The sequence below is a fragment of the Stylophora pistillata genome, chromosome 6, assembly GCF_964205215.1.
Source record: "Stylophora pistillata chromosome 6, jaStyPist1.2, whole genome shotgun sequence".
Taxonomy (NCBI): domain Eukaryota; kingdom Metazoa; phylum Cnidaria; class Anthozoa; order Scleractinia; family Pocilloporidae; genus Stylophora; species Stylophora pistillata.
In genome coordinates this window covers 26,589,610-26,606,357 of record NC_142524.1, presented here as the reverse complement: position 1 = coordinate 26,606,357, position 16,748 = coordinate 26,589,610, and the positions used below count along the sequence as shown (strand labels likewise).

Sequence of the window (16,748 nt, the reverse complement as noted above, 5' to 3'; positions counted from 1 at the left end):
TTGTCTTTTTCCTCCCACAATATATACTTCGCTCTACTTCTATGTATTGAGCACTGTTCTACGAAAATCAAGTCACACTTTATATATATATATATATATATATATATATATATATTGTTGGCGCCATCCCGTTATGGCCCTATCACTGAAAGCGAAGAGGTTGCCGAGGTCAAGGGATGTTTTAAATGTAATAGAACAAGATCCGATCTTTGTCGCAACTTCTTGGTTGAATCTAATTCCTTTCTAAGTTTTCAAACAGGCAAAAGTTACAAGATACGATCGAAACTTTTCTGTGATTCTAAGAACATAATTTATTTGGCTTTGTACAAGAAATGTCGCCTACAATACATTGGTTCCACAACAAATGACTTTAGGGTTAGACTTCGCAACCACAAGTCTGCTATGGTCACTAAGAAAAAGACCCGTGAAGTAGCAGTACATTTTAACAAAACACCACATGATTTAAGCGATTTCTCATTCCAATACATTGATCAAGTGCAGGCAACAGTAAACAATTCAGGTAACATCGAGAAACTTCTAATTACCAAAGAAGCATATTGGAGCGCACAGTTGTTCTCTCTGGCACCCTTCGGCTTGAATAAGCGCCAGGAATTTTACTCCAAAAAAGAACAAACTATAATTAATGCGGAGAATTTTTTCAAATTGGGCGGGCATCAAAGGTTCCAGTCTTAGCGTTAATTGGGAATTTTAGTGCAATTCTCGCCTTTCAAGTCAACGCTGGTTCCTTTACATTTTCAGTGGATTCGACAATTTTTTTCATATCTTTTTATAGTGATAATGTTTCGCGTAGTAATTACTGTGTTTGTTTATATGTGTTACCACGCCCTATATAAATCTATTTAAGGAATTTTTAAGTCATTGTATTACAACTGATGAAGGTCTCGGACCGAAACGTTTTTTATTAAACTTTTTAGACTTTTTATTGAGTATATGTCTTCCTTCGCTCGAAGTTGTCCGTCCTCGTGTGCCACACTACTTCTCCTATATATATATATAATTATACTTCAAGATTTAGGTTACTTGAAATTTTACTGCAACTCTGAGTTTCATGCCTCTTGCGAAGCAATCATCAGGCAACTGCCAGAAATATGTCAGGCCTACAGTTGTAGCTTTTCCTAGCTCTATGATTAGGGCCTGCGAGCTTCCGGATTTCAGATTTGTTATGGTTAGACATGACAGTTTTAATGCTGCCCATGCAGCTGTAGCTCAATTTAAGGGTGTTTCGGTTGAAAATTTTGTGAAGCTACAGCTGCAAGCTGCGTGAAACTCAGAGTAACGGTGAAACGATCTTCCTGTCATTAATTTATAACCGCTATATATATATATATTATTTTTTACCATGTAAATATGACGTAATTCAACTTTGGGTTGCAAAGTTATATAAATAGGCTATCTATCTATGTATCTATCTATCTATCTATTTATTCTGATTAATTTGATCATCTAGGTTTATCATAACTTTTTTAATCGTGGTTAATTTACTCTGGCCCAATAACAGACGTGGACGAGTGTAAAGACCACAACCGTTGCGCTGACAGTGCCAACTGTACGAACTTGGACGGATCTTACGACTGTAACTGCTCCGAAGTGGACGCTCATCTCTGTTTTGGTACGTCAAACTGTGCTACAAACATATCTTATATGATTGGTTAACAAACAATGCCCGTGATAATTTCCCAAGATGCGCATGTTATAGGGACAAGTGATATTATTTCTTGCCTGGAAGGGGTGGGAGGAATTGGGGGAGATCACATGGTTTCCAGAGGTGTTGAGGGGATCATCACCGATAGAATAGTGGAGGGGGGGGGGGCAAGAGAAAAATGTCTGCCGATTAGCTGCCAATTAGAGGGGATAAGGAGTCATGAGAATATCACTTTATTGGGATCAGATATATTTCCCTGTGACACAATCACAATCCTCCACCTGCCTTCCCCCATGTGATAAATAATGGCCAGACCCCATCGAACAATGGGGGAAATGAAAATGAAGGCTCATTTATGTATGAAAATGCATCGAATAAAGCAATTTTGTGCCAGTGCAGGCATTCAAATTAAACCTTTGTAACTCAAAGCCTTCATTATGACCATTCTAAGAGGTTTTACCTTACCTTAGAGATATGGTAGGATACTGTAGATTTAAGGTAGGAATGGGTCCAGTTCAACTTCTAAGGGCACAACTTAACAGAACCAGATATATAGACAGTGGGTGTTGAACCACAGTCTTAAGGCTATCATCATTTCCCCGCCATTTTAGGTACTACATTGTGCGATACTCCACGAGTACGTATAAATGATGTAGGACGCACTGCTGATCAACCCACTGTGGTTCAGCTCAGCTCATATCACACTTTTACTGCGAACGTTGCAGTAAGATGTTCAAAGATATGGACTCAGAACATGTCTTGGATCCTAGCAGATCCAACCTTAAACAACTCTGACGCTATATTGAATGGAACTGTTGTTTCGGCCGAAAAAGATAAATGGACCCTCACTGACCACCATTTGCAATATGCCCATATGGTGCATGCTTTGTTTCTTTCTCTTACCATACTCCAAGGAAGCGATAATTTGACGTACAGTGTGTTTGATAAGGGTTATATCATTATACGTCCTTCACCGCTAGTTGCGAGGATATCTGGTGAAACTGAAATCACAAGAGGAAACAAGCAAATTATTACCCTAAATGGGTCCCAGTCATATGATCCTCATGTTGGCCATGGAGCCCGGGAGACACTAAAGTTTTTTTGGCTTTGTAAGAGATCAGACGAGATATTTCCAAATGAGAATCCTAATGACATCCAAATTGCGCCCATCCTCTTAAACCACTCTGGTGAGTCACAGGGAGGCTGTTTCGGCACGGGAATTGGAAGACTAGAATTCAAGGAGCCTATAATTACCTTAAACGCTTCTGTAATAGATAATACAAGTGAGACGTACGTTTTCAAGCTTATTGTAACAAAAGACGCCAGATGGTCAAGCGACTCAAAGAAAGTACATGTGATCGAAGGGAGTCCTCCTGAAGTGTCATTTTTGTTAGTATATCGAGTAAATTGTTTCCTCTTTAATTCATTTTTGTTCTTGAGGCTCCATGAAGCAAAGCGCACGCTTTTAAGGGATCATTGTGCTCACTCAACCATAATGATAATAAGAACAATTAGTTAAAGATGGAAAAATGCAACAAGCATTATTTCTTTGAATCATCCCTCGATATGCATTGACTACCATTTAACTTTATTCCCGTTTTTGTGTTTCTTTCATCTTCTCCATGTTGTTCCGTATCTTTGACTCTGTCATCGCTTGCAACTGAATCTTTAATTTTTGGTTTGGCAGGTTCGTGTTGGGCGATCGATTATGCGTCAATCCATCAGCACCGCTGACCATCTCAGCCGATTACCCTGGCTATTCTTGTGACAGTCAAGTGCAGTTTGAGTGGATCCTTTATCAAGAAGATAGAAACTTGACTTGGACTCAAATTTCCAGCACCCCTCAGAGGTCGAATGTGTTCTCAGTTGGTCCAAATAGTTTAAAGGACAATATGAAGTATCGACTACAGTTAACCGTGACACCTAAAGATGAAGCATCCTCTAAAACCGTACAAATCTTTAGGACTGCAGTCCTCCCCTGGAATGGCTCATGCGTTATAACCCCTGAGACTGGCGAAGCTGTTTATACTTCGTTTCAGTTGCATTGCTTTGAATGGTTCCCCCTGGATGAGTTGATTACTTACGACGTGCAGGTTATCGGAGAAGGAAACATTCACCATACTTTATATCATGGCCTGAACGCAAGGCAGCAATTAGTTTTACCGCAAGGAAATTACTCAAGCGGATATGAATCTAAGGTCAAGGTATTTGTGTCAAGAAGCAATGGTGCTACATCTGAGGTGGACATAACAATAAAGGTATACCGGCTCGATGTATTCTATCTATGTCAACGTCTGAAACCGAACAATTTTCTCAGAGGGTCCAAATATAACCCTATAACACAGTCAAGTGAAAACATTTGGCCTTTTCACGCATCATGATCAATATCGAAAACTCTATCATATTCACGCGAAATTCAAGACCATCACATTGAATTACATTATGAACTTCATATATTCATTGTATTTGATTTTTTCTAGCCTTGACCATTCTTACACGCCAAAATAGAGTTATAAGAAAGGAGATGGACTTTGTATGCATATGAAGTCTATTTCCTATCTAAAACCTGTTCAAAACCGGACCGCAGTCGTTTAAGAACAATACGTACATTTTCTAAAAGTAATAAAAAAAAAAAATAGCCGGAGAGTCATCACGCGGAACAAAGTGCTTCACGAATCACGATTAATTGAGCTCTTGAGTGACGGGTCACATTTAAATAAAAACTCGTGGACGTGGACATGCAAATATCTTGTTATCTTCAATCGCGATTCACGAATAAAAAAAAATTACTATTCTTTCTAGCAGGAATTTGTTTATTAATTTGATTAGTTTCATTCTATAATTTAAACCATGATTATTGCTGCAGGTAATTCCGCCCCAACCACGAGTGCAACAAGACCTTTTCGAACTCTTAGGAAAGTCGCCGACTTTTTTTGAACAGTTCATCTTCGAAGAGGATACTCATAAGGCTTGGCAGCTAATGGCAGCAATACTTTTGACATTAGAAAAACAAGAACTAGTGGCCACAAGAGGTTTCTCCAACTCAGCGGCACCCAGTCAAATGAAAAGTGCAGTAAGTGGCGAGGTTTTGGGTTATTTAGATATCGACTTGTCTGCATATTCCAATACTGATGTTTCGAATTTATTTTTTTTTAAGCTGAGAGACATTGTCCTGAAGAGGTTTCAGTTCACAGAAATTGATTTATCAAGTATAGTGTCTATGTCCGCCTTTCTGGCCTCCGCTGGAAAGAACGTAACTGAGTTATCTCCTCTCGCCAAGGTAAACTTCGTCTCTTAACTTGCTTAATCAATGTAATTCCTGATACGACCTGCGACTCAATTATCATCGCGCTGGATTCCGGATTGAAAGATAAAAATAGACTGTTGAGTTAGCTGCTATGTTATCGCTCTAAGCCCGACGCATCGCTATCGGAATTCCAGTAAAGTTTGTGAAAAACTAAAAAAAATTTACGGGAGGTTCACCAGTGATATGTTGGCAAACCCATGATCAAAAGGTGCAGTATTCCTTTCAGTTTACATGAAGAGTAAAGACATTTCCCTAATGCAATATTAGCGTATTTCCAGGGAAATTTAATTAAAAACTGTTACAAGTCAAGTTTGTGGAAGGGGGGTTTTAGCAGTATTCGAGTCGTTCTATGCTATGGAATCAGAATAAGCGCTGGTATACGAGCATATTGTCTAAGTTAACTAAACTTAGGAGTAACTGTTACTTGTCTTGTAAATATCAGTATTTTAGTATTACATAAAGTTCAACCAACTATAATGTTTGGGAAACAGTATTGTGAAATGATGTGGTACTAAATCAAGTTTAGAACCAAAAAAGCCTGACTCTTAGAACTAAAAAGTGTTGAAAATATTTTTTTTCCAAGGATGTGCTCCTAGATGCACTAGAGAACATTTCTTCTCTGCTGCTCTCCAAAGCCAAAAATATGAATGCAGAAGAGGAAAGATTTATCTTTCAAGGAGTTTCTAACTTACTCTTTGGAACGGTGGAGCTAATGATGGCATCAGCAGACGCAGCTGCTTTCAGTGAAAATAGCCAAACCTTATCACCTGAACAGTTGAAGGTAGGCTTTCTTAATAAATGTAACAGGTATTGAATGACCCACTCAACACACTTACACTCGTCGAAGTGAGTCATAGAGCCAGAACTAAGCCGCTTCACGTTTGGACATCTTTATACTCTTAGGATGCTGTCTAGTTCAAATCTTTATTCTTAAAATCGAAAGCTTTATAATCTCTGCCAAAAACCATTTAACTAACCACCGCACCCTCCCCCCCATTATTGGACTAAGTAAAGGGAGGGGGCAGTGGGCAGTGGGAAGTGGAGTAGACTTGTGGTGTCAATGAACTACCGAATATCAGTCTCCCTTCTTGTATATTTTCCTAGGCTAAAGATACTGTTTTGAAGTCTATGGACATCACCAGAACATTGCTTACAACCATGGCGGTGAGACTAGCGGTTTCTCAGTCCCCGAAGAGGATGCAAGTGCCCGGCATGAATATCATAGTGGGCCGAGAGTCACCCTGTGGACTTCAAGAGAGAACTTTGAGCGTGTCTGGAAATGAGGGGTTTCGTCTTCCACAAAATATGAATAGCGCTTTTGCAAATGATAGAGTGGAGTGGGCTGAGTATCAGGTATCATATGTAGTAAACATGCTAAAAAATTAACAAATAGATGTCATATTGCCATGCGTCTGTTCAGTAGTAGAGCACTGATGACGTCAAACTGTGGTAAGGACAAGAAAGGGGGCACTATGATTTAATTACTGAACGGGCCCACGGTAACGTGTAATATGTTGATTTAATGTAATAAGAAAGCAAATAGCTGTCAGTGATGACGTTATCTATGCGTTTTTTTCGCCCATAGATGACAAGTGAGAATTTTTATTACGGGACATATCTTAATGAGTGTAATTCCTATTTTATGCTCATCAAGTCTTTACTTCTTCTATCTGAAGATGATAAAAACCAGTTTCAATCCATACCGCTGGCATGAAAGCTACCGTGAAATCAAATCAGAAGTTCTTAGTCTCGAGTTCACAAGCGATACAGGGGCATTACCTGTTGGAGGAGGAGACGTTGACATCGACATCAAAATACCACTTAATCCTCCTGGAAACAGCTCATATGATAATAATTACTTTGTTAGACCACAAATTATGAGATACCACACTATTGAACTGGCAGACAATTCCGATTCCATGATTCTTGAGGTTCAACCCACAAACGAGAGTCTTTTAATGGTGGTGTATGTGAAACTCGGGGAACGGCCAACGGTGAGCAGTTACAGCCATATCTCGACCGTGCCTGACTATTCGTCTTGCAGCTGGGACAACGTTAATGGTCGTTGGAAATCAAGATGTTCAAGAAGTCCATACCAGGTCATGTCCACGGAACATTTCAATCAAACTGGTTTGTATTATGTCGGGATTTTGTACGTGGAAAGTACTCACGACCAGCTAAATCGCACTCGGACTAGACGATCATGCTTGGGAAAAAAAAGAGAGAAAAGGGATTGTGTTGAGCCAAAGCCACCTCCTGTCAGTGGGATAAATTACAACAGAACTTTGATTTATAATCCTTTTACAGATCAGAACTACACTATAACAGTTCGGAAATATAGCTGTTACTATTTCGCTTTAACCCAGGACCAGTGGAGTAAAGAAGGCTGCAAGGTCAGTGGAAGAGTAAAGTTTGTGATGATTCATTATTCATTATTCATTTAGATGTTGTGCCATACACAGAAACGTTAATCACGTCACATTTGGCCATAGAGTTGGGTACTTAGCACTTCAACTCGGCGAAATTGTTCATCAGTAGAGTCATCACCAGAAATTGGGGACATTTCGAGCCCGTTACCAAATGTCAGCGGTATATCGTATTACGGACAGTTCCATATAGCGGCGCTGGAAGTGAAGTGAACACGTAACTTTCTATTTTCGTAAAACCCCACGAGAGAAAGGCCTGGTACCTTCCTATCCCAGAAAGCCAAAGGAGACGTCAAAACAAGTAAATTGGCGGCCAGTTTGTGCAGTTACTGGGACTTGTATCTTTCGTGTTCTTCCTTCCTAAAATCGGGGTATTTAAAAATGGCGTATTTGGCTTTTGAGCTCTGTGAAAATTCGAAGAGTTTCCTGACTTGAGGAAAATTTGTGGGCCAACATATTCGACCGTTTACAAGCGATTTAGTTGAGCAAACTTCTGCAGAATGCATATCGATTTACGCAGTTGCGAATCTTCACAAGGTTGTTCCCACGACAAAAGTACTGTAATACCTAGTCGAAGCAGATTTTAAGAGTTTGTATTGGAAAATGGAGTCAGAATTATGAGTTTACTCGTATACTTTGGGAAAAGGTAGGCTTGAATTTGAGTATTTCTTTTTCATAGCGATGGACGCTTTAATCGATGCAGGCTGCATTTCCAAGTACGCAGTGAAAGAATATCCCATTCTTAGACAGCTATTTTGAAAAGACAGTTTTTTTCACATACATTTTCTTATACTGTTTCGGCGCCATTTTGCTTGTAACACGAGAACCGCCTCCGCCATGTTGTCCCAAATTTCTCGTAATGGTTGAACGTGGAAACACATCGAAGAATAAATTATTCCGAGCTATGAATACATTAACAAAATAAAGAACCTTTGGTACAAGTGTGGCTGCACTGGCATCGCTCCTTTGATTTAAAGGATGATAATCAAGTAATATAATTTTAGATGAGGACCACTTTTGCACCAATATGTACACCCGATCGAGCAAATTAAGAGTTGGTGAACAAGTTATATTTTCAGGTTCGGGTAATGTATTTTGTTGCTTAATGAGGTATATCTCCCATTTATGTATAATTCAATTTAGGTTGGAGATGTAACAGACGATCAGCTACTTCATTGTCGATGTAATCACCTCACAGGCTTCGGAGGAGGTTTTGTTGTTGCACCGAGTCCGATAGACCTCGACAAAGTTTTAACCGAATTTACCAGACTCGAGGAAACCGAAAACTACGTGGTGCTTGCGACTGTCTGTTCTATTTTTGGCGTCTACGCTCTGGTGATGATATGGGCGAGAAAAGCTGATTTAAAAGACGAAAGAAAGGTTTATTTTATTTTTTCGTGATTACAATAAATTGTTTTCAAATACAACTGCCGTTCAATTTGAACATTTGTATTCTTAAACGCTTTGGTTTAAATTAAAAATAATATTCCAAGCGAAACTCGTTATTTCAAGTAAAAGAGACGATACTCCAGTTTGAGATTATAAATATACTGTAACGCTTGTTGCAAGTTAGCTTTATTCCCTTATATTGAATTGTCATGCATTAACCTTCCTCTCACCCCCATTCCTTCCTTAATAGCTCGGTCCAACTGTTCATGTGAAACCAACTGAAAATGGCACGTACAAGTACGAGTTTACTGTAGTTACAGGAGTTTGGCGAAATGCCAGCACAACTGCCAATGTGTTCGTTAAGATCTTCGGAACCGATGGCATTTTAGAGTCTGTAAACTTGACTGCCAGTGCACCACCAGGAAGAAGACTGTTTGCAAGAGGCAACATCGACAAGTTTGTCTTTCACCTTGAACACTCACTCGGAATTGTAGTCAAGATAGAATTGTGGCACGACAACTCTGGAAAGAATTCTTCTTGGTTTCTCGATCAAGTTCGCCTTACTGATATGGAAACAATTCAGAAGTGGGACTTCTTCCACCACAATTGGCTCGCTTTGCACAAAGGAACTGGATCTCTTAAAGCAACAATAAAGTCCGCTGATCCAGGCAATGAGGGTCGCAGTTTTAAAACCCTTTTTCATACTGTTTTTTTAGGATACCTTGCTGAGCATCATTTATGGGCCTCTGTGATAACTAGACCACCACGTAATCAATTCACCCGAGTCCAGAGAACCTCGTGCTGCCTTTGTTTATTATATCTCGCAATGGTTTGTAACGCCGTGTTTTATCACGTGACAAGAGTTCCATATGAGTCTATTCAAATCGGCCCTTTGCAAATGTCATTACGCCAACTAGTTATTGGTATTCAGAGTTCATTGATTATTGCCCCACTGAGCCTAATAATAACTGCATTATTTCGATACCGAAAGATGGAAAGACCAAAACAGAGAGTGGTCTACGAAACTGGAGAAAACTCTAACGTAGATCCTATTGAGAAAACGGGACTCAGATGGTGTCTTCTCCCTCATTCCTTTCTTTTCCTGGCTTGGCTTCTTTGTTTATCGGCGACATTTGTATCTGCAACCATAACAGTATTTTACAGCCTTCAGTGGGGCAAGCAAACTGCCGACCGATGGCTGGCCTCCGTAGTAGTCTCCAGTGTCCAGGACGTCTTTGTCTGGCAACCCACTAAGGTTATCATCTTTGCACTTTTATTGATTCTAATTTTCGACAGACCAAAACGTAGCTGCAAGACAGGTGATAGAAATAAACCGCCTTTAAACAAGGGAATGAAAGAGCGACAGGCTTTTGAATTACGGAAGGAAAAGTTCTTCGGACTTGTTCGCCACTTTGTTATGTTCCTGGTTTTCTATCTTTTGTTAATGATTGTCGCCTATGGAGACAAGGATCATCACAGATATCTAATGACCAGAGGCACTTGGGATGGCTTTACCTTTTTTTACAAGGTATATAGATAAACTGATTTGTTAGATAATAGATAACTTTTCTCTGATCAGATTTGTATTTATTTTCCGACTTTCTTGTACTCAAAATATTCTGGTATTACTAAAATGGATGCTAGCATTGAACGCTGCCGTAAGTGTCATCGAAAGAGAAAAATGATTGCCTGCCAGAATGTTTTGTGAACGGATTTGACTTACACTAGGCTGTTAATCAAGGTTGTTGTTATAATTCTAGGTCAACACGGGAGAAAAGATGTGGACTTACATGCTAGGTAAATTTATCCATGACTCGTATGCCGGTGAGTGGTACAATGGTCAGGTTGAGCACACGCCAGAGTACATTGGCAATAAAGTGTCCATGCTAATTGGAATGCCTCGACTCCGTCAGCTTCGGATAAAGGAAGGTAAGGCTCTTCCCTTTTGTTTTCTCTTCTCATTAAATAAGCGGGTGCTCAGCATTATCGAAATTATCCATAAACTCGTCCAGGTTTACTGTAAAACCCATTACTCTTCCATTTTAGCGCGAATGCTATCGTCGCAAGCTTCTAAAACTTTTACTTTTACGCAGCACTGATTTCTTAAATGGACTTTTATTTTTTATTTTATTTTTTAATTAAGATTCTTGCCAAGTCGCTGAGGGGGTTGAGACGATTATTGACAAGTGTTACGATTTCTACTCAGCCCCAGAAGAAGATAAAACTCGTCTATATCTTCCCCACTGGAATCATTTGTCAGATTCACAGACTAAGTGGAATAATCTATCACAGCTTTGTCCTAGACCTTGGCGTTATTCAACTGAAGAGGAGCTCAATAACTTTCCATCGTGGGCCCAACATCACATATATGGCGGTGGGGGATACGTTCTTGATTTAGGATACGATAAAGCGACTGCTATCCGTATGATGGAAGGGGTCAAAGACAAGGACTGGATTGACAGAAGAACAAGGGCAATTCTTCTGGAATTTCAAGTCTTGAACTTAAATACCAATTTTATGAGCATCATTACGTATCATTATGAAGTTCTTCCATTCGGATTTGGGCTTACATATGAAAAAATCACCACGATGAAACTGTTCAGTTTTCAATCCATGTCGTATAACTTTTATCTTCTGTGTCAGTTGTTGTTTATGCTGGCAGTGTTATTGCATACCTCTATACTTTTAGTCCGACTATGTCGCATGGGAAGAGCATTTTTCAAACAAATGTGGAACTGGATAGACATTGCTCAATTCGCGAGTGCCTCACTAGCAATTATGTTTTATGTTCTGAAGGTAAAGTTTATGTATGACAGTGTAAAAAAATTGCTAAGGAATCCTTTTGTGACGGTCAGCTTCCAGTATGCGATTTTTTGGACTGATATGGAAAATACTGCTCTGGCATTTGCTTTGTTTATTGCCACGTTCAAAATTCTCCACTTCATTCGGCTCAGTCCGCATGTACAAATACTGGCTTGGACAATGATGACTGCGAAAAACGACATTTTATCATTCAGTGTTCTCTTTGGAATACTATTTATTGCACATGGCCACTTTGCCTTCCTGGTTTTTGGCAAATCGGTGTATTCATTTTCATCATTCTTTCGTTCGTTTGCCTCCGAGTTTGAGTTAGCACTGGGTAACACCATTCATGTTAGTGAACTCGACGATGTGAATAGAGTGTTAGGTAATCTTTTTACTGCCAGTTTCATGCTTGCCCTTGCAGTTCTTCTCATAAATATATTTGTGTCTATTTTAGATTTTAACCTACATAATGTAAAGGAGGATGAAGAGAGGCTGCGAGAGGCATTTGGTATGGGGGAGTTTGTTAAGTCACTCTTGTTCGGCAAAGACAATGACAAGCAAAATTTAAAAAAAAAAAAAAAAAAGTAAAGTCTCAGTGAAAGAGAGCGATGCAGTTCTCGTGATTGAGCTGGCTTTGCAATCATGTATCTTTAGAGAGAGTATAGACGAAACTTCTTGTGGCAAACCTTAGTTATTGTAAGAGGTAACATAGCCTTTCCAAGTAACGCAAATCGCCGAAGGAAACAGCTATGCAAAATGGGTAATAAGTCGTACTTTAATAACTGTAAAATGAGGACTAACTGTAGATAGAGCAAGTATGAAAGAATTTGAGTAAAATGAATGTATCAAATACTCGCAATCCTTGTGTAACAGATACCGTTTCAACTGAAACGACGGTTACACTGTCTACCAATCTAACGAGACGCCAGAGAGTAACCGAGAAAACTTATAGAAAACAAAGTTTAATATTGCTGAATTTTAAATGCTCGCCCTTGCAGTTGCTAAATTTAATGTAAAGCCATTAAAAGCCCAACTTAAGCATTATCTTATACATTTCGATAAGGCCGACTACTAACAAAGGGGTCATCATTTTCTTTCAAAAGATTTTTTACTAAAATCCAACGTAGGCAGACCATACTTTAGTGTTACGCCAGCGGGTCTAGGAATGGATCCCGATTTATAGGGAGGATACAGGCGAGCGCTCTATTTGCCACGACTTTTCTTTTCCCTCATATTGACTCATGTATTAAGTATTGATCAAGGCTCTTTCCTTACTACATAGCCGACTCTACACTAACAGAATAAAAACAAACTAAAAAGTTTGCGAATGAAATGGGAACTAAAGGATACTCTGTTCCAACCAACTTGCTCAATGACATATTCAGAGGGAGAAGGAGAAAAACAATTGCCAGATTATCCCATAAACACTAAGGCGAAAACGAATGTAACGATCGATCAAATATACCTCTCACGAAATTCTAGCAATACAAGTTACGATGTGTCACGAATTATGTTTAGCTCTAAACCAATGCTGTGTGGTGGAAGCAAAGGAAGATGTGCAGTGTTGGTTTATATTTATCCCCCAGTCATGATACCGACCGAAGTTGTATTTGTTTGTACTGCACCTGAATATCCATCAAATGTACAGTCCTTTGAGTGACTCTTTATGGTCCACGATTGGTTGTAATTTTGTTTTGTCATCGCAGTGCAATCAGAGCAGTTAGTTCCCCGGATGTCGATGTACTCATACCTTCTGCACCCCGAGTCCCATCTACCAAATATGTCGTGATCTACTAACTTAGCGCGGGCGTAGTCCCTGTACTGGATACCATCTGTGGAGATGTTGCAAGTCGTCCTTAGATGTGTCGAGTGATCAGCGAGGGACTGCATCCTTGATAAGGGCAGGCGGTACGAGTACCAGGTTATATTACAGTTATTTTCATTCACAGAATAATACGTGCCAAAATCTATTTTCTTCTATATATCTTTGTTCATTAAGGAAAATGACTGTATCAAGGCCCATTTTTGGCCAAATGACATACCCCTCCGTTTAGGCAAGGATTGAGCTGGCAGCATCTGTTAACACAGTGATGTTTTCTTTTAATGTATTCATCTCCATCTTAATGATATAATTTTTTGGCCGTCAGAAATTTGCATAAAGGACCTGTACCCAGTCGGGTGTAGCCGTCATATCAAGAGATTCCACCTTCATCTGATTTTCTCAATTGTAACGGGAAGGCATGGAATACAACATTTGAATAAAAAAATAGTTTAGTAGGTTAAGTGTTTAATCCGACTAAAACAGCAGATATGAGGCTATCATCGAGTCATCGAGTTGACTATTAGGGAATAATGCTAAGAAGTCTTGCGGTGATAACAGACTCTGTAAAGTAGCCGCTAAGCAATTTTTACATGGTGAAACTAAAACTGTTACAGTGATGAACTAGTAGAATAAATGAAGAAAGCTGAAAAAAAAATGAAGTGACGAAAGTAGAAGTAGAGAGGAACTTAAAAAAAAAACAACAAACAAACAAAACAAAACAACAACTAAATAAAAATTAGAAATACAATGATATGTCGCAGCTCACCTTCAATTTGTATGTTCTCACCAAACCGAAGTAATTTCCTCCTTGTCTCCATTTCATTGCCGCCGCCGCCATCTCTCTGTTAGCGTCGTTAAGCTCACAGTTGTTTTCTTTGGACTGAGGGAAATAATTCATGGATATACACAAGCAGTTATCTTTGCATATCGCATGGCACTAGGTGGCACTTCGAACTGTCAGTCTCTGAAATAAGTTATCTTCCAGAATGTGGTTCAAGACGATATCTTCATCAACGACAAATTTGAAGGTTTGACAAGTTACTCCAGTTAGTGCACGTGCCATGACGGAAAAAGACTGGCGTATGCTCAGCACTAAGAATGCAATTTGAAGATAACGCGTGGTCGTCATAGTACAGCTGGTATAAAAGATTGTAAAAGTTATAGAGATATTTCAGAATAAAATAGGTCTGAGCTGTAAAGTTTCAACATAAAATGTATGCCCTCGCAGAGTAGATCCTAAAGCTCTACTTTTGCAATTTCTCATCTCGTTATCGGTCAAGTTTGGAGCTATTTACATAAGTATGATCAGACTGGTTAGACAGAGTCAGGAAAATTATTGCGCGATTTTAAATCTCCAATCTCGAGCATATATAGATATGATAATTAGTGGAATTATCTAAGGCGCTTAGTGAGTGTACACACGTGCTACACAGATACTACTTCCCCTAGTCTTGCCTTTTTTTCCAGTCATTCTTTGGAGTTAAATATAAAGACTTGCGCCCCAGAAAAGTACCGCTAAAACAACTATGAAGACTGACGAATAGTTGGCACCTTTGAGCGACAATGTTTAACCCTAACATTCGAACAACTACAAATAATTACGAAGTCCAGTACACTGAAGTTTGTCTGGCATAGGATTAAAGCCTAAGACAATAACCAAGATCACGATCATGCTCCTTTAGTTTGTACACTGAGGATCGTTAAAAAGACCCATTATCGTTTTACCATTTCCATTACTTACGAACCTCGTAAGCAAAGGGAGCTTCCGAAACCAAGCACTTTTTTTCGTTATTTCAACAAGAGACTTCAAAATCTATGAAAAGTGTCAGTTAGGAATAACTAAAGCGAATAAATCCCGAGAAGGAATGAATGTCGGGCCAACCTACTAAGATGAACCGTTGTAAACACGCAAGTAAGTTTCGGTTGACTGGAAGGCAGCTTTTTCAATGCAAAAGTAGATACCCCGAGGCTACTTTATGTAAAAAGACTCATTCCTAATTTATGATTAAACAAGGGCTTATTTTATCTGGCACGATCTCCTCAACAAGTTTTGCTTGGGATTGTAAATCTAACCTCGTAAGCTAGGTGAGTATCAAAAACCAAGTATTTTTTTTCCCCTTAGTTCAGCGAGAGACCTCAGAATCTTTGAAAAGTGTCAGTTAGGAATAAACATGACGTGACTACATGAGGACTCGTTAATTTCTCTGGTACGAGCACTCTGACAAGTTCTACGTGGTACTGTAAATGTTAGTCAAAAAGCTGACATGCTAGTCGTTGAACAGGGATTCTTTTCAGGTGGGAATTTTGGCTTATTCCGACGGTTTGATATGCATAAGTGGTGTTTTTTCCTCGAATGCTTCGTTTCAAATTTCTTTTACAAGGTTTTTAATTGGAAATGTACAGTGGCCAATTAGTTAAAGTGAGATGGTTCTGGAAAAATACCGCAAGAAAAGACGGAAGAACCCAGAAAACAAAAACGAAGTCTAGCGATGCCGGGAACTTTTAAACGTTTCCACGCGTCTGAAAAATGTGATCCATTGATGCTTATCAGCTTCAAACTTGGCAAACAAGAGGCCGAATTGGAACGTTCTGGACCCCCTACAAGTATAATTCAGAGATGTCAAGCGTGAATGTCGAAAAATATCCAAAATTTAACACATATCTGAGATAATTATCACGCACAGATGAACTTACTTCAAATTCCAATTCCTTTTAAAACTCTGGAACATTTGTCTTTCCGAAAATATGAAAAACAAAATTGAATTCTTGATCATTAAGGCTTAAATGAATTTTGTCACAATTTTGCTATTTTCATGTCTCTAACTATGCAAGCTGTTAACTAGTTATGATATTAGTAAAACTATATCGTTTTGTGTGAATCTTAGTAAAGAATAGGGATTTAGAAGGGGAAGATTGTTTTCAAAAGCCTTGCAGGGCTCAATTTGGGATTGAAAAAAAAAGTGCAAGCAACACTTTTTAAATAATCAGGTTATTGCAAAATGTTTTGGGCTCAGCAAGACTAGTGTCACCTGGCTACTTGCCTCAGGGTGCTGGAGGTAAACGAGAATGCTTGTCACTTGACTTGTGGTTGCTCAAACTTTAACCCTAACTGTAACCCTAACCCTAAACTGCAACCCTAACCCTAAATTGTAACCCTAAAATCAAAATACTGGAAAAACGTCAATGGATTTCTGCAACCCCAACCCTAACCATTGGGTTAACTCGAGACTCGCCATACCTGTCTCCTGAGGGTGTCAAATACCTTAGTCAGGTGATTTTAATTTTCTTCATTAACCCTTTCCCAGCAGACAAAACCTTATAATTGGCCATAAAAAA

At 39.1% G+C, this 16,748-nt stretch overlaps 1 protein-coding gene across 2 annotated transcripts in view; it reads left to right on the top strand.

Moving 5' to 3' along the window:
- LOC111347197 (polycystin family receptor for egg jelly) overlaps positions 1 to 12,180 on the top strand; it is a 27,109-nt gene extending 14,929 nt beyond the window's left edge. The window contains exons 15-26 of one of the 2 annotated variants that reach the window (XM_088725219.1): positions 1,520 to 1,630; positions 2,275 to 3,052; positions 3,351 to 3,921; positions 4,530 to 4,736; positions 4,821 to 4,943; positions 5,554 to 5,751; positions 6,075 to 6,323; positions 6,647 to 7,363; positions 8,540 to 8,776; positions 9,036 to 10,313; positions 10,546 to 10,714; positions 10,992 to 12,180. In XM_088725219.1, the coding sequence (XP_088581345.1) occupies positions 1,520 to 1,630; positions 2,275 to 3,052; positions 3,351 to 3,921; positions 4,530 to 4,736; positions 4,821 to 4,943; positions 5,554 to 5,751; positions 6,075 to 6,323; positions 6,647 to 7,363; positions 8,540 to 8,776; positions 9,036 to 10,313; positions 10,546 to 10,714; positions 10,992 to 12,178 (5,825 nt within the window). In that variant the 3' untranslated portion in view covers positions 12,179 to 12,180. Of the gene's footprint in view, positions 1 to 1,519; positions 1,631 to 2,274; positions 3,053 to 3,350; positions 3,922 to 4,529; positions 4,737 to 4,820; positions 4,944 to 5,553; positions 5,752 to 6,074; positions 6,324 to 6,646; positions 7,364 to 8,539; positions 8,777 to 9,035; positions 10,314 to 10,545; positions 10,715 to 10,928 lie in introns of both variants that reach the window. The other variant, XM_088725218.1, reaches the window with a different exon arrangement.
- Positions 12,181 to 16,748: the final 4,568 nt, after the last annotated feature.